A 23,924-nucleotide genomic window follows, 5' to 3' on the forward strand; every position below is an offset into this window, starting at 1 on the left:
ACATTATAACAATAAAAATAACCCGCAACATCTATGGCATGAAATATATGTAAAATATATAAATCTATGTTATGTATGATCAGACAAATGTTAAAGGTCAAAAATGTTTGACGCTGCAAATAGGCTAATGAAGAGAATCAGCATCAGCATATCACAAATAATGCTGTTTGCTATTCTAAAAAGGTATCGTCATATTTCGGGTTTACAGACAGAAATCTAGGCTATAGCTATTTAAAATGTCTATTCAAAACTATTTATCTGCCCAAATAAGTGAGAAACGACATTGGTTGACCTGAACGCTACAACTGGAAGGCTGGTCTTCCAACCTGCGATAGGTAATCAGGCCCAATTTGGTAGATTAGTTAAGTCATTAATTTAAGTTACAGCTTTAGACTTGCATGCTTCAGTTGTCCAGGCATATGAAATCCGTTATACATATTCTCCTTATTTTCATATTTATTCAACTCAGTAACTGCTATTGAAAAAAACTGGTCTGTCGTGTTTTACTACAGCTTATGTTTTTGTCTCTTCTCTGTGCAACAGTTGCTTTCGATTATTTGACGGAGACAGTAACCTATAACAACTCGTGAGTCCATTTCAGGGCCAAAGGTCGAAGCCTCTCGATTGCCATGTTGTCCGCAACCCACAAGTTCAGGAAAGGTGGTAACTAGATGAATAATGTGTTTCGTTGTAGAGACAACGGTGCACGTGCTTCTAATCGTTAATCATTTTATAGTAACACTCTCACTGTGAACATACCATATACAATAACCTTGCCGACTCCAACAAGCCAATAAAATATCGAGGAGGGAAAGTTAAGAAAACTGAACTGCCTGTCACATGCGAAAGTTCACGAAGGTCGCCATAAATCTCATTCTCGAACACTGAAAGGCAAACTCACAGTTAACTCATGTTCTCTCCCTCTGAGTGTTGGATGTGTGTGTGCGTGTGCTTGTGTGTGTGCGACAAAGAGAAAGGGGGGTGAAGGGCAGTAGAGAGAAGGGGAAGATGGGGGTGGATGCAAGTGCGCGTGAGTGTGTAATAGAGAGAGTGAGTGAAGGAGGGAGGGTATGAGAGTGTGTGTAACGTGTGTAAAAGAGAGAAGGCAAAAGAGTAAGCTACAGAGGGTTTGAGCGCGTGAAGCTGGTGAAAAAAAGAGGGCGAAGGAATCGTTTTGCCGTTTACCGTTTGCAGAGTTGGTTGAGATTCTTAATGCAGTCTTAATGCGTGAGAAAAACGGTGTAACTTACCCAAAAAGTTATAGCTACCGCTTGAAATAAATAAGTTACATGTTTATTTTTTAGTTATTTTGTCATTACGAAGTAGGCTATTGGTTATCATAACAAAAGGTTAGCCTACTAAGAATCCGTAATATGTAAAGGATGAACACGTGCACAGCTTAAACTTTTATCTCAAACTGTCTTTCAAGAGGCAGCGAAAATGATTATTAAGCTACATAATAAATCAAACTCACCTTGCATTTTAAAACACTTTTCTCGACGCAAATGTTGTGGGAGTGATTGCGGGGTGGATGAGGGCGAAAGCAGAATGAAGACTGATTTGAAGACTTCTCTTTTTTCAGATGCTTAAAATAAAGAATGTGAGCTCCTTCCTGGGATAGATTGAGGGGAAAGGGATGTGAAAGGCTTGGAGTTATAAAGCGCCGTTTGAAGCACTCAACGCGTCTCTGAACTTGATCAGATTTTATGTATCCTGCAGCGAGTCAGCGACAACCCTGTGAAACTCGCTCAATGGCACGGATTTTTGGCTAGGCAAAAAATCTCAGGATATTACAATTACTGCCATCGTTCTTTCTGTCTTTTATTCCCCCGCCTTACACCCTATAGAGCTTTGCAAAAAAAAAAAAAATAGCCCACCCCACCCCCATCGAGCGGCTCAAGAAAGCCACATTTCGGAACTCTGCCAAGTACATTCATGTTCTCATAATAAGAGCCAAAATGCTCAGATAACAAGAGATAGATAGATAGACAAATAGATATAGAGATAGAGAGATACATACATACATAGATACATTGATCTAAACATTTGTAGGTTAAAGACATATTACAAGATTAGCCTGGATCGTGACAGAACTATAGTGTTAGTAGTGAATAAATGGGTTTATTCGTTAGGCCTATATGAAGTTAGGCACTGAACTCAAACCGCCTGTCCACTTTCACAAAGTAGCCTATGTTGCATTAGAACAAATATGTATTAACATTATTGGCCTCTGGTAATATATTTGAAAGTGAAGAAATTATGTTTATTTAACTTTCTAAATAGTTTGTGAGATCAACATGCGAAATAAAATAAGACCCATATTTTGCGAGTGTCCCGTTACTTTACCTGCAAAAATAATGCCTGAACCAACCAATCAAATTAAACCATTGAGACGAACTGCCATTTTCAATACCAAACTGTGCCAATCAACAGAAATCTAGCCAATTAACTCCCTTCGTTGGCGTCACGTGCTAAAGGGGCAGCTGAGCTCTCATTGGCCATCGTAGCACTGCCTCCCGAGTTCATTTATGTGCAGGGAGTGAGTGATTGACTTTATCAGTCCAAGGACATCATTCTACTGGAAAGGGGGGGAAGTTTGATCCTCTTTCTCACGGATTGCAGTTACGGGAGTTGTCTCCCCACTCTACAACCGAAGGATTGTTTTTTCCCCGATTTGTTTCATTTAGTTTTTTTTATTTTGAAATTTACTGTTTCAGCACACCGCAATCGTGTTCCCGTTATTCGCACCTAGCGTAAGCTCCACTAACCTGGGCTTTCAGTTTAATTTTCTTTTCTTTCATTGTCTACGTCTGATTTAGCCCAATGACTATGCTTCTTGATAGCGGTCCGCAGTTCCCTTCGCTAGGAGTAGGGGGATTCGGAACACCACGACACCATGAAATAGGAAACAGAGACCCAAGTCTGGGACTGAATCCCTTCGCTGATTCCTCTCACTCCGCAGCTTTCAAAATCAGCCCGGTGGCTCACGATATCGCCTCCAGCCAGACTTCAGCTTTTACCCCGCAAGCTACTGGGTATGCAGCTGCCCTGGGACACCATCACAGCGGACAGGTGGGTTCGTACGGCGGGGGAGCGTTCAATACGACCCGGGACTTTCTCTTCCGGAACCGTGGCATGGGAGAGTCCGCTGCTTCGAGTGCCCAGCATGGGATCTTTGCCGCGTCTGCGGGGAGCTTGCACGGACCTCCTGGAATCTCTGATAACCCTGGACATTTGCTATTTCCAGGGCTTCACGACCAGGCGGTAAGCCATACTTCACCAAGTGGACATGTAGTCAACAGTCAAATGCATCTTGGTTTACGCGGGGACATTTTTGGAAGACCTGACCCGTATCGCCCGGTCGCAAGCCCTCGGACGGATCCTTATGGCGCTGCTCAGCTCCACAACTACAACCATCCAATCAATATGAATATGGGGATGAATGTGCCGACACACCATGGTCCAGGGGCCTTCTTTAGATATATGAGGCAACCAATTAAGCAAGAAATGTCATGTAAATGGATAGATGAAAATCAGATGAACCGACCCAAAAAGACTTGCGACAGGACTTTCAGTACAATGCACGAGATGGTGACGCACGTCTCAATGGAACACGTTGGCGGCCCCGAGCAAAGTAACCACATATGCTTTTGGGAGGATTGCCCGAGAGAAGGGAAATCTTTTAAGGCCAAGTACAAACTCGTGAATCATATTCGTGTACACACTGGAGAGAAACCCTTCCCCTGCCCATTTCCTGGATGTGGAAAAATATTCGCCAGGTCGGAAAATTTGAAAATTCACAAAAGAACACACACAGGTAGGCCTAAGCACTCATTCAACAAACGAATGTCATTTGTTAGCCTAATCAAAACATGTTGTTTTATTTGAACAAGACGATTCATGGGTGTTCTAATAATTAATGACAGGCTAGGTAGTTTGTTTGAGCAGCGTAGGCCTGGGACGCAAAGGCCCGAGTAGGTTATGTTTTGTTATTCTTGGTTTCAATTAGAAAATATGTTGAATTAAAGATGGGGTTGTCCAGTGTTAGGAATTTATTGTGGCATGCTGAAGGCCTAACACATTTACTACGTGTTGTTAAAATTGCGTTAACTTGATCTATAACTCAAAACAAAACTCTTAGTGTCGCGCTGTGCATGCGTGGAAGCATGTATGTGTGTGTGTGTGTGTGTGTGTTGAGGTTGAGTGGGGCACATATTGCCCAAACGCTAAAGTGTGAGCACATTAGCCTAACTAAATTTAGACGGAGCAGTCTTGGTGCGGGTGTTTTTGTGTGACTGAACACCAGTTTGTCACTTTCCTTGTTTACCTCCCAAACCTTGGGCTAGCCTAAGCTTAGCCTATTAGCCTCAACCCAACTGTGTTAATGAACATAACCAGTTAAATTAGATTACAGTGCTTTAGTATTGTACTACTCAAACTAGATGCATAATAGTGCACTTCAATGCAATAGCCTATCTTATTTGAATGAAAAACGCTCAGTAGCGCAAGCAATATTTCTGTCATCAAGCTTGTGAGCGTGTGTATGCTTGTTTGCAATTACAGTGGTTAGACTATATCTGCGTTTTATACTAAACTGTGTTTATCCCATGTTACAGGTGAGAAGCCGTTTAAGTGTGAATTCGATGGGTGTGACAGACGCTTTGCAAACAGCAGCGACAGGAAAAAGCACATGCACGTGCACACATCTGACAAGCCATACATCTGCAAAGTGTGCGACAAGTCATACACACACCCCAGCTCTCTCAGGAAACACATGAAGGTAATTAACATCTTCATTACACCTTATACACATTAACACAACGCTGTCTCCTAGCTATAGTTGAATAGTACACCTGTTTAGCTTTCAGGAGATGCCTATTCAAAGTCATTTCTTTTCGAGAATTAAAACAGAAAAGTAATGGAGTTCATGTCTTGCATGACCCTATGTAATAGCAAGCAACATATCAAATGTCCAGTTAAAGCTTGTTAACCAAGAATTCGGCCTAAAGCAATCATCATTGGAACCCCTCATTTATTGTAATTTTTCACTCTCATTACTGCAGGTACACGAGTCTCAAGGTTCCGAGTCGTCTCCAGCAGCAAGCTCTGGATACGAGTCGTCCACACCACCAGTGCTGGTGTCAGCGAACACTGAAGACCCGACAAAAACACCACCGTCAGCTGTACAAAACACGTCTGCTCACAGTGATGGACTGCCACCCAACTTTAATGAATGGTACGTTTGAAGTCAGAAGCAGCCTTTCAGTGTGGACCAAGAGGTTTAGGAAACCTTAAAAACTACTCACATTAAGGTATATAAAATGGGATTTGAAGATCATGAAGAAATGAGAGCAATCAAGCGGAAGCAGCCCGCATCTGTTCTCAGGATACGAAATTTGACTTTTATTCCGAGTTCGAAGAAAACAAATAAATCATAAATAATAAAATAATACTTTCTAAGAATAAATAAAATGTTTTTCTTTTTTTAGTTTACAGATTCCAGATGATTATTTTATTTTTCATTTTATGTATTTTCTCAAAATTTATTTAAAAAAGGAAATGAAAATATTTCACGGTGTTTTATATAACGGTGACACATACTGTCGCCTTTCAATTGATTGTTAAAACTTCAGACAGTCTTAAGAAACGTGCCAAAGTCTTTGTCTTGAACTTGAACAAAAAATAAATCATAAATAAATATATACTCGTGAATGTATTTCCTTGTTTGATGGGGTCGAATCTGTTGTCAACGTCCGTTTTCAGGTGGAGAAATGTGGTATTAGGTTACGATTGTTACCGTTGAATATAACGTTGCCTTTTGTTAATAACGTTGTAAATACATATCCATGATGCCATATTTATCAATTTGTAATTTAATTATGGGTATACGTTCTGAAACTGAAATGATATTTATGGAAATGTTTTCTAACAAGTCTGTACAGTTTTGGGTCATAACCAGCATAACATTGAACAAAATCGTCAACTCAAAAGTTCCAATATTGCGATTGTATCTTTTTTTTAACCAATACATGTGTCTTATTTGGATCTGAGATATCATCTATATAAATATTATGGATTTGTCTATATAATGCTGATTTTCCATCACTTTTTACTTTAGCTTATGAGACCATTGGTCATGTAAATCATCAATTCTGTAAAGCTGAATTGTTGTCAAGTGAGTTGACAAACTATATAAAACGATTCTGTCGATATCCGCATTTTGGTCAAATTAACTTTTTGTGTATTTTACTTTTATAGAATCAGCGAGTAGACTTCAAGTGTAGCATAACATCAGTATATGAGACATCCATCAGCCATTGCACTCGCCGCATTTGCAGATGTATTAGTACAAACTACAAAGTTCATGAATTCTAAACCAAGGTGACAGTATTTGGAGTATTTCAAATTAAGGTCAAATACCCAAACATATGAGCGAGTATGGCAGTCCTTTATAGTTCCAGCAATGTCTTTGTGCAAGTATGTTTAAATGTGTCCATCGGCAACAATGGAACTGTCACAACACAGTATCTTCAAAATAAAAGTTTTTTGTCTGTCAGCTTGCATTGTTTTAAATGTAATTCTTCTGTGAAACTAAGCGTGTTATCTGTTATAAGTACTGTGGTGTTGCATATAGAGCAGTTTGATTACACATTTGCTTGTTTTGTGTGAATAACTTGTCAATATGACATTTCTGTGTGAACAAGATTTAGACAAAGGAATACTAGATATATGTGGCTTGGGGAGAATATGTTCAGTGGCTCAAAGAGTTACAGCATTGCATTGTAACCTATTCTCAAGAATTGAATCTTATGCATACACAAAATATATTGTGCTTATATGAGAACGATTTCAGACCACCAGCACTACTCTTAAAACAAAATGTAAAAAACAGTACCTCGTAAGTGACAGTGATATATGAAATACGTTTATTTAAATAATTTAAGGAATATATGTTTTATATACTATTTTATATACCTTAATTTAAAACAAATACCTTTTCTTATTCCACCACCTTTCATGCCCAATGTTCAGAAGTCCAAGAATATTTCTGATGTATAAAAGCAGCTAGAATGTGATGTTGTAACACTTTCTGGGAGAAATGGGTAATGCTCCAAGTTATTCCTGAAAAGCAAAATGTTTTACTGATGAACTGTGTCACTGTGCCACAATCGAGGCAATGACAACAGTAAGCCTATTCGTTATTTAGCTGACAGGGACATTGGTTTCTTGTACTTTTTAAAGTAGGCAATTGTTTGTTGGTTGATTTGTTTTACCAACTATTTATGAAGAAATGTGAACATAAATTTTGACTGAAATTAAAAAAAACTGAAAAGTAACAGCTGCAACGTCGATTATTCATGTCAGCGGTGTAGCCTATTACTCACAGTTCCGAGGCAATTCAGTTGTTTTCCAGACTGTTTGAGGCGCCAGTTCACTTGAACTTGACACTGATGAAGGCGCCATTTTAGCATCTTGTTTCTGGGGAGAGGGATGGCAAAGTTACCAACTGTTAGCTTTCCTACTTGGTAGGCTACTCTCTTGGCAGTGAGCGAATCATTAACCCATGGGAATGAAAGTTTCAATGCAAAAAGAGTACTTGCAAATCAGACATGTCTGATCAGTTGAGATGGGCAAATAAGGACACACCATGAACGTGGAAGTTTGATGTAACGTCCATACATAAGCCAAGTAGAGCAGTTCTTAAAACAATTCAGTACAAAACATCACGGACTGCACTTTAAAGCAAACAATGCTCAGTAGCGTTGCCTAGTATTATGGAAAAACATGAGTTACTTAAAACAATGTTTCCTATTTCACATTATTTACAAACTGTTCACTTTGCTGTCAAATGATTACGAAATTTGCTTTAGTTTATACTATTGCATTGATGAATAGTATTTTTATTTTCATAGTTTATTAATAAAGCCCATATTGCGCAGTATACCAACCCCCACAGTGTCTAACCCCATCTCAAGCCGGCCCTACCCCCATCTTCAACTATAAACAGATTTAAGAATTTATTTAAATTCTGTTATTCCCTCTTGCGCAAGCGCATTCCTCTATTTCGCCAGGACATTTTTCTTAGTGCAGTTCAAGTTCTTTTCTGGTGGACCCCATGACGTCAAGAAATGGGACAGGCTTTCTCTACGAGTAGCTCTGAGAATAACGGTGTTCATTGCCCAGCTCACAATTCTGAACCCTCCACGCGGTGATTTATAACGGGAGGATAGAGGGATCATACCTTAAATTGCACATACATCCGAAGTCCGATAATGATGTGGTATGGTCTTTTTGGGGAGAGAAACTGGGTAGGCTATATCCAAAAGAAAAACATGAAAGGGTTCCTTTCGTAGGATTCTCAATGGATTAGAGCGCACTGGTAGTCACGTGGTAGGAGTTTTGTGGCGGCTGTGACAGCAGTGCAGGCTAGATGAATAGGCTGCAGGGTTATGTTTGAATACCAGTGTTCATTCATCTCGATTTCTCATATAGACTTGTTAGATTAGGTTACGGGCACCATGCGCACAGTCATATAGGATAACGATGATCCATCTTGGCACCTCCTAATACCCACTAAAAGCTACACGCATAGGCAATCAACTATTTTCATGCAACGGGCGGATAGTCGTCCTAAAAACAGACATGCCTTCAAACCTGTTCTGCAACGAACTGATTCTCATAACTCGTAGTTTTATGAATTGATTGACTTAGCCCGTCAACCCTCTCCATACCTTCGTCAACCCCCTCTCGCCTCAAGCTCATAGCATTTGCTGGCTAAGCGGGAGAGCGCGGTGTAAGAGGATAAAGCGATACAAGCAGGTTCCAAACGCTTTCTGTCACGCAACCGAGTTTGTGATCTTAATTAACTCAGTGGCAAAATTATTTTGCCTTTGGAGTGCTTCGAAGTACTCACAATGTCTATTCTAGTAACAGAGAGCATTGCTCTCTCTAAATATTTAATAAATAAAAAACTCAGGTCTCAAAGTTACCCCCGTCAAATAGCCTGTGCTTCTGGGTCTACAGCTTAGAGATAGACCAGTGTGGCACAAATGCACAAAACTGAGTAACCATCTTGTTCAGTGTCTTATTGAATCCAGTTGCGTTTTACATTGTTTGTAGAATAACAATGGTAGTCAAAACCATGTTATTTTCTTTACGAGCCGTTGATATCACTGGCCTATATTTCTCAAAGAAACACAAACTCACATAACCAATGTACGATTCAGTTCCTAAATTTGAACTGGGACCCAGATAAGTTAGTTTTAGTCTCAAGTTTAGGCTATTCCCTAATGTAGATTTTTTCAAGAGGAAACAAGTTTATACCATGAAATCTTAATTGTTTTATGAATGGCCCAAAAGTGCAAGCCTTGAAGGCTTCACAGTCAGTTACGTAGCCTAATTGTCGCAAATAGTTTATTCTTAGAATTTGATATTTATTAAATAATATATAGTGATGATAGTATAAAAAGATAATACCATTGTTTTTCCAAGTGGGATAACAATCAGCCGACATTTCCTTCACCATAGTCATTAATTTGCAGGGCAATTGATTGCCTTGACCCTTGTGTATTCACCTGCAGATCGCCGGACGGGTGTTGATATGCAGGTAGGCTTGTTCATTGAGCACAACAGGATGTACTTCAAAATCTTTTTTCCCCCAAACGTGTTACACGGCTTTTGTGATGCTAACTGAGTGGCACAATGGCATTGTTAGGCTATTTACAACAATGATTCGTAAATTGAGTGTTTAGAGATATTTACATTTCCAATATATTTGCATGTTATCGGAAAAGATCCCATTTGCAATGTTAAGGAGGCAAGGAAAAGTGCAATTATGAAGCTGGGAAGATAATAAACAGGGGAGATAAAGACTTATTATAGTTCTGGAACAGACTGAAGGACATGAAAGCTACATTGCTGTCTAGGTTTCTATCTGGGCCTACCATTCGAGTCTCATCTTACAAATAAAGTAGGCCCTAAGTTTCTATTGGAGTCCCCCCCCCCCGAACTACACACCGTCCATTACAAAACTTTCAGCGTCATGGTGTCATCACTACTTGAACATGTCAACCCTCCCCCTCGTCTATTTCGCCCCTAAATAATAATTCTAGTGTTGAATTGGCACAAAGTGTAAAAGTATAAATCACACGTCGATCAAGAAACGTGTATTAAATTTCTAACATCTGGGAGTGTGTCAAGGACTTGATGAATCTCTCATCAGAGCAGGCGTTTGAGTCAACACTAATAGGTCCCCAGAGTCGAGGTCGAGGCAAACGCTCTTTCAGCAAAGCAGATGTTCAGCAATATTGCAGAGCGTTTGTCTTTTGACAGATATATTCTCAACACTTTTGAAAGGTGTCAAATGAGCAATTGACATCATTTTACACTTGCTACGCCCAACACATCCACTGTTCCCTTAAGTTATCGTGCAAGCGCAAACTTGAGGTTTGGTGGCGGTTTATAATCAAATTAAAGAACATTGACCATGTCACGTTTATACTCTCAAGTAAGTCTACGTCTGATACAGCCTTCAAATTACCGCTGCTGTTGTTAACCTGCATAGTTTTGCTCTCCAATAATGTTTGCACCTGAAAGCCGCCCAGTCTTTTGTTATTGGGCCACGAGAAAACCCCACTGTGCCAATGTCTCGCCTTAGGCAAGGGATTTCAGGCAGATCACAGCTCTCCCGCCCTCCTCATCCATACAAAGAATATATAGGACAATACGAGTTAATGTCATCGATTTGAAACGGTTCGTTAAAAGAAGGGGTTTAAAGGTTATATACATCTTCAGACCTGGGTACATTTTACATCGCGCAGAGACTTTTACGCAGCGCAAATTCCAAAACGTTCTGGGCAAAAACATGTTGGAAAGCCTCAACATACCCACAGATGCATGCCGTCGCTACAATACACTCCACATCAATCATAAAGTTTCCATTGAGGCGTTGTGTTAAACATTATGTTGACAAGGGAGAAATCACTTTCCAATCATTTAACTTTCCATGCATTACGATGCCTGGATTTGGCACAATTAACACGAGTCGCCAATTTCAGCAGGTGCAGTTTTACGTTAGTCAGGTAGCCTACATAATCGTTACAAACATGCATTAGTAGTCTTATCTCCCAAAGACAAGCATACTGGAATTCCTAAGTGACACGGATACAAATGGCCCTGCTCCATGTAGACCTAATGTTATTTAGCTAATTTAATAACCTCAATCCTTGTGTTTTTGGTTGGGTTCAGATAACTATCAACCAGCTACACTGGCAGGAGATGAACAGACAATGAAGTATGAAAACAAACATTATCATTAAAGTTTCCCAAATCTTTCCAACATATCGGTCAAGCACAGGGTTAGCAAAATATTTAATCAGTCAATGCTCATGTATCCATTTGTTTTCAGTCTAGAAACTGAACATGTTCAACTCACGTCTAACTATGGTAAACTTATCCCACAGTTCTGCTCGTGTGCCATATTTGGTTTCACTGGAATCATTTAAAATGTTTATATGTTTAAAGTAAAACAATAAAAAACAAATTTGGCTGTAGTTATTTGGTCATACTTCTGTTATGTGCCCAAATACAGTAACTCTTGGACACCTTGGACACTGTATATACATTTAGGGTTCCATCCTGGCTTTATTTAAATCTAATTAATTACATATGATGTATGACCAACAATGGCCGTTACTTTTTTGGATTCTTGATGGATGTGAATTTTTATTCAGTTTCAGAGTGTAATATGCAATATCATTTTGCACAAATGAGAATACATTTCTATATCGTTCAATCCCCACTGGGATTTCATATATCAATTAATTGGGCATTAAAACTCACTGACATTTTATTGTTTCTCAATATGTTTTGGAACATTTCCACTTGGAAGTAATGTGTTTAGTTTGGGGTGTAGGTGTTTCAGGTTCGATACACAATCATACAGCAATTTTTTACATTGCCGTGCTCAAAACACACACGAGACACCGGGGGGCAATGGCCTAGCCAAAGGGGGAAACAACACAATGCCAAAGAGTTTGATATTGAGTACAGGGGAAAATAGACAAATCCCAACACCATGATGTTAGTGCAGGTCGTAGGTGTGCTCTGAGTGTATGCGAGGGTAACTATGCAGGACCCCAGGTGATCAACCCTGTTGGGGGGGTCTATAAAGGATGGACTGAGAGCATGCTGATGAATCACCTATGATCCATCACAACTGTGCTGAGGGAACATCTGGAGATGGAAGAAAGATGAAGGGGGGGGGGTTAATGTAATGACACCTGCTTGGTGTGAGAGAGTCAGATATTCAACAAAGATACAACTCAAGTTCTGGGGCACTGCACATGCTGCACAGCTGACATAACACAGTCTACACCTCTCCTGCCTTGCTCTCATCCTCTCCACATAGCAAGTACAGGTCATATTTTCACTGCAATAGTAGTGTTTCTAGTGTCGTTGTTACAGCACCGTTTTAAACTGGTTCTGGACGCATGTGATTTGTCTACAATAGATTAACAGACAATTTGGCCTTGAATAAGAAAACTTCTCTCCTCATGCACATGTATGTGAAGCATGCGTGTATCTGTCATTAACTTTGGCCTTGACAACTGGATGTGACCGGTCTTCCACCCATTGCTCTTTTACTACAGCTGCCATTCTAAGAGAACACAATGAGAAAGTGAGGGGTGTCTACATGGGTAAAGTAGGGACAGAGGGATAGAAGGACAGAGGGAGGTAGGAAAGGAAAGAACAGGTAGGAGGGCCTGGTAAAGGGGGGTGGGGAGCCAGGTGCTGGCGGAAATTGCCAGGCTATTGCCAAAGCGACCTCATACCAGGATAATGCAAGGGCCATAGGTGTCCCAGAGCCAATCCCAACCCTCATGCTGATAGTCTTTCAATGCCTGTGGGACAATCTTTCCAGTAATTGCTTTTTCCTGTTTCAATTCTCCACTGGACCAGCCTTATGAGGGACAAAAGATGATGATATACTTTGTTTGTTTTTTCAGCTGGCATTTTAAGAGTGCACAGTCCTGGCATATTTGTTGTACCATGTAATTCTACATTTCTCTATTTTATGCAATTATCAATGGAACTTTATTTTTCGGTCTGAGCTGAGACATTACTTATGTATCTTTTGCAACTCACTCTAGCTTCACATAAACTGACTGTTTCTTCTTTTAAACTACAATGAACATAGGTTAGAGGTAACAAGATATGTTTTGAAGAAAAAAAATACTAATCTGAAATATTGAACACAGTGGAGTTATTTGTGTAGAAACTTGACTCATGTTCTTATTTCAGTAGTAGTTTGTAAGGGATTGTCCTTGATTGGCAATATCCATTTTCTCTTCTACACTTCACTCGCTTCTGAGAGCAAGGGACACCTTTAAAATATATTAACGATACTTTAAATTAAATTAAGAAATGATATCAGTCCCACTGGTATGATGAATTACATATTTCGTTTTTTATGGAAGGGCTGGACCATGTGCTAACTGAAACCAAAAACTGTTTTACATTTTACTTAAAGCTATCTTACAAGAATAACAGACCATTTGACAATCTAAAATGTTTGAATGTTGTGGAGCTTGTTTGCTTGTTTTTTGGTGATCTGTAGATAACAACTGTACGTTCTAAGCCCATAGACTAGAAGTTTAACGTAATAATGCCTAAGCATAATATTAGATTGTACAATGTTTCTAAGTAATTAAAGTAAAGTAAAGTAATTAATATTATTTATAGCAATATTGTATTCATCCTCAAGTAGCCTTTTTATTTTCGATATTGTTGCTTCGATATGGTGGCTATTGTTGTTGTATCCGTGTTTAAAGTACTCTTGCCAATAAAATATTACTTGTATTAATTTTGTAATCAATAACTAAAAAGCAAACAATCAAAATGGCATTTTAATCGACCTAGGCCTATATTAAACTTTCATTAACGTGTCTCGTGTTTAGTTAACGCAACGACTACGTTTTTCGGCAAAGAACAGGTGTACATTTTTCTGATGTGACGGTTTTCACATTTTAACTGAGGCCTACTGCCTTGCCATTCTCACGAAAATAAAATGTGCAGCCAGTGGTTCGTGTTATTAACGATTCACCTGGCATGTCCTTGAAAGGCTCAGTTGAACCGAATGTCAAGGAAACCTCAATCATGCACTATGGGCAAAATTGTGCCTATTTTCTGTTAAAATTGTTCATGTGTCAGTTGCTTCTGTGAGCGAGTTGAATGAAACTCTTGTGATATTAGTTGGTATAGCTTATCTCAGTTATTAATGTAGGCCAAGGCGTTTTAATTAACGAAGTCATTGAATGGTGGGTGGAGTGGAAACAGATACTAGATTTAAATAAGTAGCCTATTTTCAACAAATCTCAAAAATACCCATACAGAGGTGCTTTGTTGTTGTTAACTGGCTATTCGTTCAACTTTTGCACGTTAATCTTGACATTTTGAAGATGTTTTTCATCCTGAAACAATGTTGTCCTACGTTACACCTAATGGCTATTCTCCACCACAATATGTTGGTTTACACTTACGACTAAGATTGAGATGCAGTTGAGCCACGAAACATCTACAATTTGTGTTTATTGCAAACATAAATAATGAATTACCCTCCTGTCTGGCTGTTACTCATTTAATATGCCGTAGTTCATACATTAGGAATAGGTTGACGGAGTAGAAGAGTGAGACTGGTAAATTGTGTAAAAGTGATATTACAACTACTTTTGGATTTTGTTGTTCTTGTAGGCTAAGCGTCCAATGGTTCTCGAGGAAGTTCACTTTTCACCTGAAAACGTTTCAACAATCTCACGAGCTTGTTTCCATTTGTAAAATACTGCTTTTAAAGAGAATAAATTATAGTAAAATAGAATCTGTTAGATTAAATGTAGCCTAAATCTACTGTAAACTATTCTGATTGTGTCCATCTGTGGCCAACAGACCTGATGAAAAGACAGCCTTTAATTAGCCTTTCATTCTAAGTTTTATGGTTAAAGTAAATCTCAGATAGTGTGCTTGTCATATACTTTGCTTAATTTACCTTGTACAGAAAAACGATTTCTCTGTATTACCTAAATAAGGTGAAATCTGGGGCATGGAGATTCTACTAGACTGCTTGTCGGAGTCAGTGAAGTGTGAAATTGCAACACCAGACAGCCGGCATAATAGCTCAGAAGGGGGCTAATGTTCCTGCTACATTCACGGAACATTTTTATAATGGCTAAATTAAAGGGAAAAAACCATAGGTTTATGCTGTAGTCAGTTTGTCATTGTTTTTGACCGTTTTAGTCCGTCTTTATCTGTATGTGTGCTTTCTATATGTCCATTTGGACTGTTCATTAAGATTCAATGCACTAAAGACATGGCGACCCTGAGTGGTCTACTCTAAATGGAAATAATATGGGGACTAGTGTAATGGTGTATCAGACCTAGTGTTCCCTTGTAGATAATTTGGACCCTTTAGAAATCCCCCCCATCAGCCACAAGCAGCCTGACCTGTCAGCAGAGGAAGAGACAGAACAATTAAAATTAATAACTGAGAGCGGTTTTGTTTCCGCTCCATGTCACCTTGCACACTCAATCAAAGGGAGACACACACAAATGTTCTCTCTCTCTCAAACACGCACAGACTCTCTTCCACATGAACATATACAAACTCACGCACAACAAAAACCCACGTGTACACACATATGCAGACACACACAATTAACAAGAGAACTGTGAAGAAGCCCAAGCTCAGTTCTGTAAGAAAGGACAACAGGTGAGCATTGTCTCTGTGACCGGGCTTCTCTGGAGCTCTATCATCACAGCGCATCTTTCCAGCTCTCCCTACCCAGCCTCCTCTCTCTTTAAGCTAGGGCCTTCAGCTAGTACAGTACTCCAGTCAGTCTGGTCCTCCTTGGAACACCTTGTGTCAAAGGGTGTTTTTCCTCCGAGGGAGGAGACAGAGACTGGGGGGGGGGGGGTTGTTGTTAGGATGAGTAGGATAACAACCGATTGGCATGTTGGATCTCCAAATTAGACTGTCTAAATGACAGACTAGATCTCTACAATTTCAGCCACTGAGGAGTGAATAGGTCAACTATAAACAATGAATCAAAAACACATGGCACAAAGAGAGAGACAGTGAGAGATTTTGAGAGAGAAAGAGAGAGAGAAATCAGTACTAAAACAGATTAAACAGATGATAAAGTTTGTACAACACTTTGGCTTCCTAACTAACCTTTTCCTTAGTTGCCCTAAACTTCAACTGAGTAAAGGAAACACTCGATCAGGGTGACATTGGGGTTTCATATATTGTTTTGAGTAACGAGTAACTCATTGGCGGCCACAGCAGACGGACCACTGGCTAAGCATTGCTAAGAGCAGACAGACAGACAACCCAAGCGGTTTAGCCTTGTTTAAAATTATTAATCCACTTCTAATTCCAGCTGGCCCCCTGAGTGAAGGACCCTATCAAAAAAATCAGCCCGTTCATTGTGAGGTCTGGCAGGAGGGGACTGGGCGTATTCCTTCTGCTCCAATCAGTTTCTAGAAGTCTGCCGATTAAAAACAAGACCCAAGCTCCTGCTCGACAGGGAAGTAACCAAATCATTAATTCTCCATTAATTTCCCTAAAAAGAGACACGTCAACTCGGCGTAGAGCTAGAAACAAAGATGGGGGCACGGAGAACAAAGCAGTGTATTGGATCTTTTTTGTTCCCTATTAAAGAATTGGGTTTCTATAGTAGTAAATGGAAACCGTTAGAGTTAGCATGCATGGCTGGCCTAGCCGGGCTGTGGAGAGTCCCTGCTCCAGGAGAGAGGCCCCCGGGTGAGGAGTGTTCACCCGGGGCCCCACAGACTGATAGGTGTTTATGGGCTTCCTGCATCTGGCAATGATAATGACGACTCAGCCAGTGGAAGCATAAGGAGGCCCCCGCTCTTCCAAGCCGGCACAGACAGACAACAGAGTCACAGACACATCTGGCAACTCACACAGACCACCACTGACAGGCCTTTAGTCACACTGTGTACTCGTCTCACTGTGGCTGTCTAGGTGGTGGGGACAACGGAGAAGCACTTTGGAAGGCGGCCACTGTCAATGTCACCGTTGATGTAAACACTATGCCATGAATGCACTGATCTAGGTATAACTGGTAAGTGGATATGTTTAGTGGGAATCATGGTAAAATGTTGTGTCACACCTAACGTAGAATTAACCCCCCTCTCTCTTCATGTAACCTCAAATGCCATCTCCCATTATAGCTGTCTCTGCCAGCCTGACAGCCTTTCATATCTCCCCAACTCAACATAACATGGTCATTGTCCATACACTCAGGTCAGAAATGTGAGAAAGAGAGAAAGAGAGAGATCAAATCCAAGTTTTTCTTTTTTTTTAAAGCATCAGATTTTTAAAATGCTTTTTACTTATCAGCCTTCGATTACTTTTAATTGGTTCCAATTTTCTCTCAAAATAGCAGAACTCTGTCTTTCTCTCCTCCCCCTTCTCAATCTCATGTCTGTCTCTCATAAGGATTTTTGAGTGCTGCTAGATTGACAGAACAAAAGAGATTGTTGTGGAGATACTAATTATTTAATGAATTATTTATTTATTTTAAAGTCGCTGGGTGGTGGTGTGCCCACACTGTTACAGTAGATGGAAAATTACAGGCTGGGCGACACTGAGTGACATCTGAACAGAGACGGAGGGGCAGGGGGTAGACTGTGCCCGCTCAACCATCCAAACGTGCCCATGCCCTCAGTGCCATGGCGACAGCCCCCATCCAGCCACCCTGTGTCTATTTCCCAGGACAAAACTGTCATAGAAATCACGTGCGTTCATTTCAATCCAACTATAAGCCAGTTATTGCAGAATTCTTTTCTAACTCCCAATTTTCAAAGATGAATCTTCAAGAAAAAAAAAGCGACAACCATTTTATCCCAGCAGGGGCCCAAAAACATAGGCAACTACCAATCGTAGCCCGAAAAGCCCATTTTGGAGTTGGACAAGCTCTCATCAAAATGATCTGTCCTCTCCCCAAACCAATAAGTAGGCCATAAGGAGAGAGGGAAGAAACGCCCAGGTCATTATTGATTTGACAAGTGAGTGAATAATTCATCTCCAGTGACTGGCATCAGCTGTGGCCAGGGTCTATGTGACTGCTGCTGAGATGGAGGGGAGAGGGAGGGAGAAAAGTGGAGCAAGGGAAAGAGGGAGAGAATCTATATCCCAAGACTGACCATCCCACCAGCCATCAGTCTACTGTACCCCTGTTAAATACCCCATGTCCTGCTCTCTTCTGTCTTCTCAATATCCTATCCCCTCCCCCTCCCATCTCCTCTCCCCTCCTCTCTTCCCCTCCCCTCCTTTCCTCTGCCTTCCCTTCTCCTCTCCCTAGGGCAAAGCTTCTTTATAAGAGCTACATTTATGATCCCCAGTAATAACTCTAAATGTTCCTTGCAATCCTGGATTTCGTATGATTTCTTCAGCAGTGCTGGGTGATTTATGGTCATGTCCAGCCTCCCTAGTGCTTCTAGCCAGCAGTCCACAAGGCCAGCTTTCTTCATGGAGTGTAAATCACACTCATGTTGGCACAGGTTCCAGCAGCTGCCCTGTACTAACCTGTCTTGTAGCCTTATGCTTCAGGGAAGGCCCCAAGATAAAGCTTTATTAAACTATTATAGAAAACATAGCAGTGAAGATAAGCCTACTGGCTGTGTGGCAGTGGATGTGGTTAGGAGAAGGTTTTGAAGACACCGGAACTTACTCCTCCATATCGTTCAAATACAGAGGAAAGAGTGCCATTCGGGTTTGTTTCATTTATTTTTCTTGAGGTGGAATACCTGGGATTACCTAAATTGGGGAGAACAGAGGTTTCAGAGAAATTTTTAAGGGATTTTCAGCCTGTGGGCTGACTGTCTGTGAAGTTTGGAGAACTCTGCCAAGTCAAAGCTCAGATAGACAGCCCTCCTAGCTCGTGGTTGCCATCACCTTGCCAACCTCATTAGATCCATTTCATTAAAAAAGACACCCACCCACACCCAGACAGAGATAGAAGTGTACATGTCTGAGCAGACAAACACTTACACAGACTACACACACACACACACGGAGGGTCTGTCAAGACACTGTCAAGTCACAGGTCAAGGCACTATAAAGACTGCCAAAGCATGGGCTCAGGGAAGATGAGTTATGTGCTTGAGATGTCTGTGACCTTTGCTTCTTGTCCATATGATATCACTCTGAGCATGGAGCAACCCAGGGGGCTCTTCAGTCCAACACACACCACTGTACACCTGAGCACCAATCACAGCAGTCCTCAGAAACTGTCCCCCACCCCGTCCCTCTTCTTCAACTATGTCTCCCTCTCTCACCTAGGAGATATTTCCCAGCATTCACCCCCACCATCTCTCTCTCTCTCTCTCTCTCTCTCTCTCTCTCTCTCTCTCTCTCTCTCTCTCTCTCTCTCTCTCTCTCTCTCTCTCTCTCTCTCTCTCTCTCTCTCTCTCTCTCTCTCTCTCTCTCTCTCTCTCTCTCTCTCTCTCTCTCTCTCTCTCTCTCTCTCTCTCTCTCTCTCTCTCTCTCTCTCTCTCTCTCTACACACACACACCAACCCGGGGGCCACAAGGAACTCCAAGTTTCCATTCATGCTTCTCATTATCGGGGCATGTTGGGATTTTATGAGCCCTTGTAAAGCGCTGAATTACTGCACTTTAAAATGGATCCTGACACTATTATGTGACCGTGCTTATGGAAAAGCCTTTCATTGCCGGACCGAGGACCTAAAATGGTGGACGACAAAAGAGCATGACTTGTTAATTATTTTTAACTGCCGGATAAAATGATTATGAACTAAGAAAGGTACACAATTGGCCAGTGCCAGAGATGGTAATTACATCATAAAATGACTTCCTCTTTACTGAAAGAAGAAGTTGTTGTCTTAGCAGGGATATAAACTTCTAGATAAGTGTATTATTGTCATGTAAACAACTTCACTCATACTCAGCACCAAACAAAGACATTTTGATCTTTAGTGACTTGATGACAACTTAAGGAAAACTTTTTTATTTGATTCATTTATCTAGCTACTAATTCTATTAATGTACTCAATAAAACAAAAGTATAGATAGATAGCAGTAATGCAAATTGAAGTAATTTGTTTTTCCTTTTGTTTATATTACACTGACGAAAGAAAAAGAAAATTAAGAACATTAGCATACTTAGCTTTAGTGAGATGATAATTTGTAAATAATCAAACTTGCAATATTGTATAGGTCATCAATTGTTAATCACACAAAAATGTGTTTCACTCATGACAACCCATAGTTATACATTAATTAAATTCTTTATTTACTGCTGAGCAGTGGCGTGTGTGTGTGTGTGTGTCTGTGTGTCTGTGTGTGTATATGTGTGTGTATGCCTGTGTGCGCATGTGTGTGTACATATGCACACGTCTTGTCTAAGTATTCCTGTCTGCAGAAGAAAGGCAAGAGTGCAAGTTGTCAGACTGGTCAGAATAAAAGCTGTCAACCAGTCACAGAAAGCCCTGCTGCTCCATACTGACTCAGAATGCCACTGGAGAGCCTCTTTTCCTGGCTCCCTTCTTATGGTTAAGTGATCTGCTTGACAATTGGGGCACTCCAAGAGACCATCATTGGCTAACAGACTTAAAAAACAGCACCCGCCCATCCTTTTTTGGCCCGTAATTTTCCCGCCATATCTCCCTCCCCCCATCTCCCCTTTAGCCTGCACCCAGACCACCATCTTCCACCCTTCCAGCCTCCATCAGACCTTCAATCATCACAAAGCCTCCTATAATGCAGTGTTACCGTCTGTGGTAAAGCAGGAACTGTGTGTGGTTTCATGGCTACTGAAGATACTCTACAGTCCAACACAGTAGATGAAGTATCAACCTTCCCTCTGATTTCTGCTCTTATGTTATGATTCATGGTCTGAATAGCATTGGTCGGAAATAAATTATCGACAACTCTTACCACCGATCTGTCAACCTTTCACCACCGCCACCCCCACCGCATGCCACCAACCCTTCAAAAACAGCCTTGCTGCTGTGATACAGGGGGGTCGGGCCTCACTGTGATGGTAGTCCGGTGTTTCTGCCTTATCCTTTGAAGAAGGCCTAATGTTCCTTGGCCTCCCTGTGCGCTGCTTGGTTTACTGGGGTGACCTGTGTTTGGTCAACATGGGGAGACTGTGACATTGTGGCAGAGCCTGTTGAAAGTGAACCAGAGTTTGGGGCAGAGAGAACAGCAGACCAAGTCTTAGCTGGCCAATTTGGCCGACAAAGGCGTCAGAATTACAGTTTTACAAGCATCACCTCAAATTACTTCTCTCTCCTTCTCTGCCACAATCACAAAAGAGGAAGAGGAAAATGTAATCGGAACTTTGTAAGAGGCCAGACATACTAATAAGTATGTTTTCCCCAATCCAAATTCATAATCATGACCATAAAAGAAAACAGTTTACAACACAAATAAAAAACATTGATAGCATTTTCTGCAAAGCTCCTATTGTACAATTGGACTTTTTGTCCGGTGTTTCTCTCCTCCTTCCTCCCTCCTTCTCCCCCCTCTCTTTATATTCTAGCTTCTTCCTCTTTTCTCCCTTTCCATCTCCTTCTTCTTGTCTGTTGAAACATGTGGTCAGCTGTTGTGCTTCCATGTGGTCAGATGATCAAAGCCTGGGAGCGGCAGTAATTGTCCCCCGCTGAAGCGCTGCCCTGGCTGGGATCAGGGACTCAGCAGGTGGGGGGGACAGCCATGAGAACGGAGGGAGAGGGTTGAGGAACGCGAGAGGCCCTGCCTGGCTGAAATAAAGACTTCCTAAGGGCTGCTCTCTGACAACAGAGCCCCAAAGGGAGAGTGAAAAATGAAGCCTCCACACATAAGGAGGGTTTTTCACTTGGGGAGCTGGGCCGCGATCGGGGGGGTGGGGGGGGTGGGGGGGTGGAGGGGGGATGGAAGCATAAGAGAATGGGATTATAATATTTGTTCAGAGAGGGTGAGAAACGATTGTGAGCACATTTGGCACCGGGGCTTAAAACTAGAGTCTGTGTCGAATGCGGTGGAGAGTTTTTGGACGCTTCATGAAATATGGATGCTGTATTGCTTCACCTGCTAACCCTGGCTTCACAAAGCTGCCCACCTCCACGAGCTAACAAACACTTTGACACAAAAACACAGCCAAACAAATATATGCTCTTTCACACAAACAATATGCACTCACATCATACACAATCATTCACACTCTCTCTCCGTTCTCTATCTCCATCTCTTGGTTCAACTCTATTTCTCTCTCACTTTCTCACAGTCACACACACTGACTAAGACAGGCAGACTATGCATACCTTGGCCTGGTCTTGTTTACCTGCAGACCAGAGGGAGCTGTGAAAGCTCACAAGTCGGGCTACTTCGCATGTTTGTGGGAGCCCGCAAAACACTTCTCACTGCTGTCCGTCATTTTGATTGCTCAGCACGACTCCCCTCCCCTCTACCCAACACCCCCCCACTATCCAACTCCACCCCCCTTGGCCAGATGGCTTTTTTTAACTGTCTGTGGGTTCTTGCACCTCCACAGTAGCACACTAAATGCCTAGGAGAAGAGCGGAGAGGGGAGGAGAGGAGAGGTGAGGAGAGGAGAGAGGAGAGGAGTGTGGACAAATGGTTTGTGGAGGTAGCAAAGCAAATAAAAGGGATTAAAAGGGGTCTTTTCACAGATACTTCAAAACTACTTTGGCGCTCATCTGCCCCCCCCCCCCACGCACACACACACACACACACACACACACACACACACAAATACTTGCCCCCGTCCCTTCATGACAGCAGAAATCCTCCAGCATACTCTCACAATATCAAAGCATCTATGCAGCTAACAGACCACCATGAACACACATGCATAAACAATTAAAATATTCTGTAAGATGAAAAGGACACCAAAGGAACCATGAAGAACGCTAAACACTGTATATTCAAAAATAATAAAACTGAAACCATTTTTTTTTTTTTACCGGCCATGTCATTCACTCACAGTTCTCTGATTAACAGGCGTACTTTGTGTTCTTTGAGTTTAAGCCCAAGTCAATGACATATAAATAGATACATATTCTGTAAGAGTGACTCATCATGCCAACACACATAACATTGACAGGGGTTGCTGATTTAAATAAACCAAGATTTATCCATGACAGATTGAGCTGTACTAAACAGAAAGATGTTTAATTCAAAATGCAGTTACGTCTATTCCTAAACTATGCTACAGAAAGACTAGGAATGTGGCCTATTTTAGGCAATTCCCCATTAAAGGAATTGGTTTGGTTATCAGCACATGCATCGCAACAGCACAGTAAATTCAAGGAATTACTGGTGAAGTAGATTGTGATGCAAACGAGCCTCAAATGTCACCTCTTGACTCACTCCAGCCGAAGGTTCCATTCTTGACTTCCCGCCGTCAGCTGTCGTTACGTTGCCTAGCAACAGGTTACCAGCTATAATAAGCAACACAAAATTAAGAATTCTACTTTGTTAACTCAAAACCACTTATTTAATTACTTGCAGATGTTCTTTGGGCATGGTTAAAGTGACAAATATTTTATTAGTAGACAAACTATTACATCTGTCTTTTTTTTATTGCTCCCTTTTACAAGAATGAAATAAACCTTTCTTTGCTTTTCGAGAAAACAATCTGGCTTGTAATGTACGCAATGTAAGATGAACTGATAACATTCTAAATTAATTGACCTGAAATCATTTTTCTATTAATACTGTATAATTTTGCGTCTCATGCACAATATCGCATTTACAACATAAGCAGACCAACCATGTAGCATCACTGCACTGCACTCCATCCCTCACTCGTGCCCGAGCCAGCGGCCGGGTGTCGGGCACCGGGCTCAGGGCAGTGACCCTGGTGCTGATGTCAT

General features: G+C 41.2%; 1 protein-coding gene and 1 long non-coding RNA gene across 2 annotated transcripts in view; one reads left to right on the forward strand and one right to left on the reverse strand.

The window, feature by feature from the left end:
* The window catches only part of LOC134032634 (uncharacterized), a 73,161-nt gene that overhangs the window by 31,694 nt on the left and 17,543 nt on the right, over positions 1 to 23,924 (reverse strand). The gene's annotated exons all lie outside the window — the stretch shown is intronic.
* Positions 2,558 to 7,327, forward strand: zic3 (zic family member 3 heterotaxy 1 (odd-paired homolog, Drosophila)). The gene is made up of 3 exons (XM_062476828.1): positions 2,558 to 3,817; positions 4,617 to 4,780; positions 5,064 to 7,327. Exons 1-3 carry the CDS (start codon positions 2,824 to 2,826, stop codon positions 5,244 to 5,246), a joined length of 1,341 nt encoding a protein of 446 aa, XP_062332812.1. The 5' UTR covers positions 2,558 to 2,823; the 3' UTR covers positions 5,247 to 7,327.

Source organism: Osmerus eperlanus, chromosome 13 (assembly GCF_963692335.1).
Source record: "Osmerus eperlanus chromosome 13, fOsmEpe2.1, whole genome shotgun sequence".
Classification (NCBI taxonomy): domain Eukaryota; kingdom Metazoa; phylum Chordata; class Actinopteri; order Osmeriformes; family Osmeridae; genus Osmerus; species Osmerus eperlanus.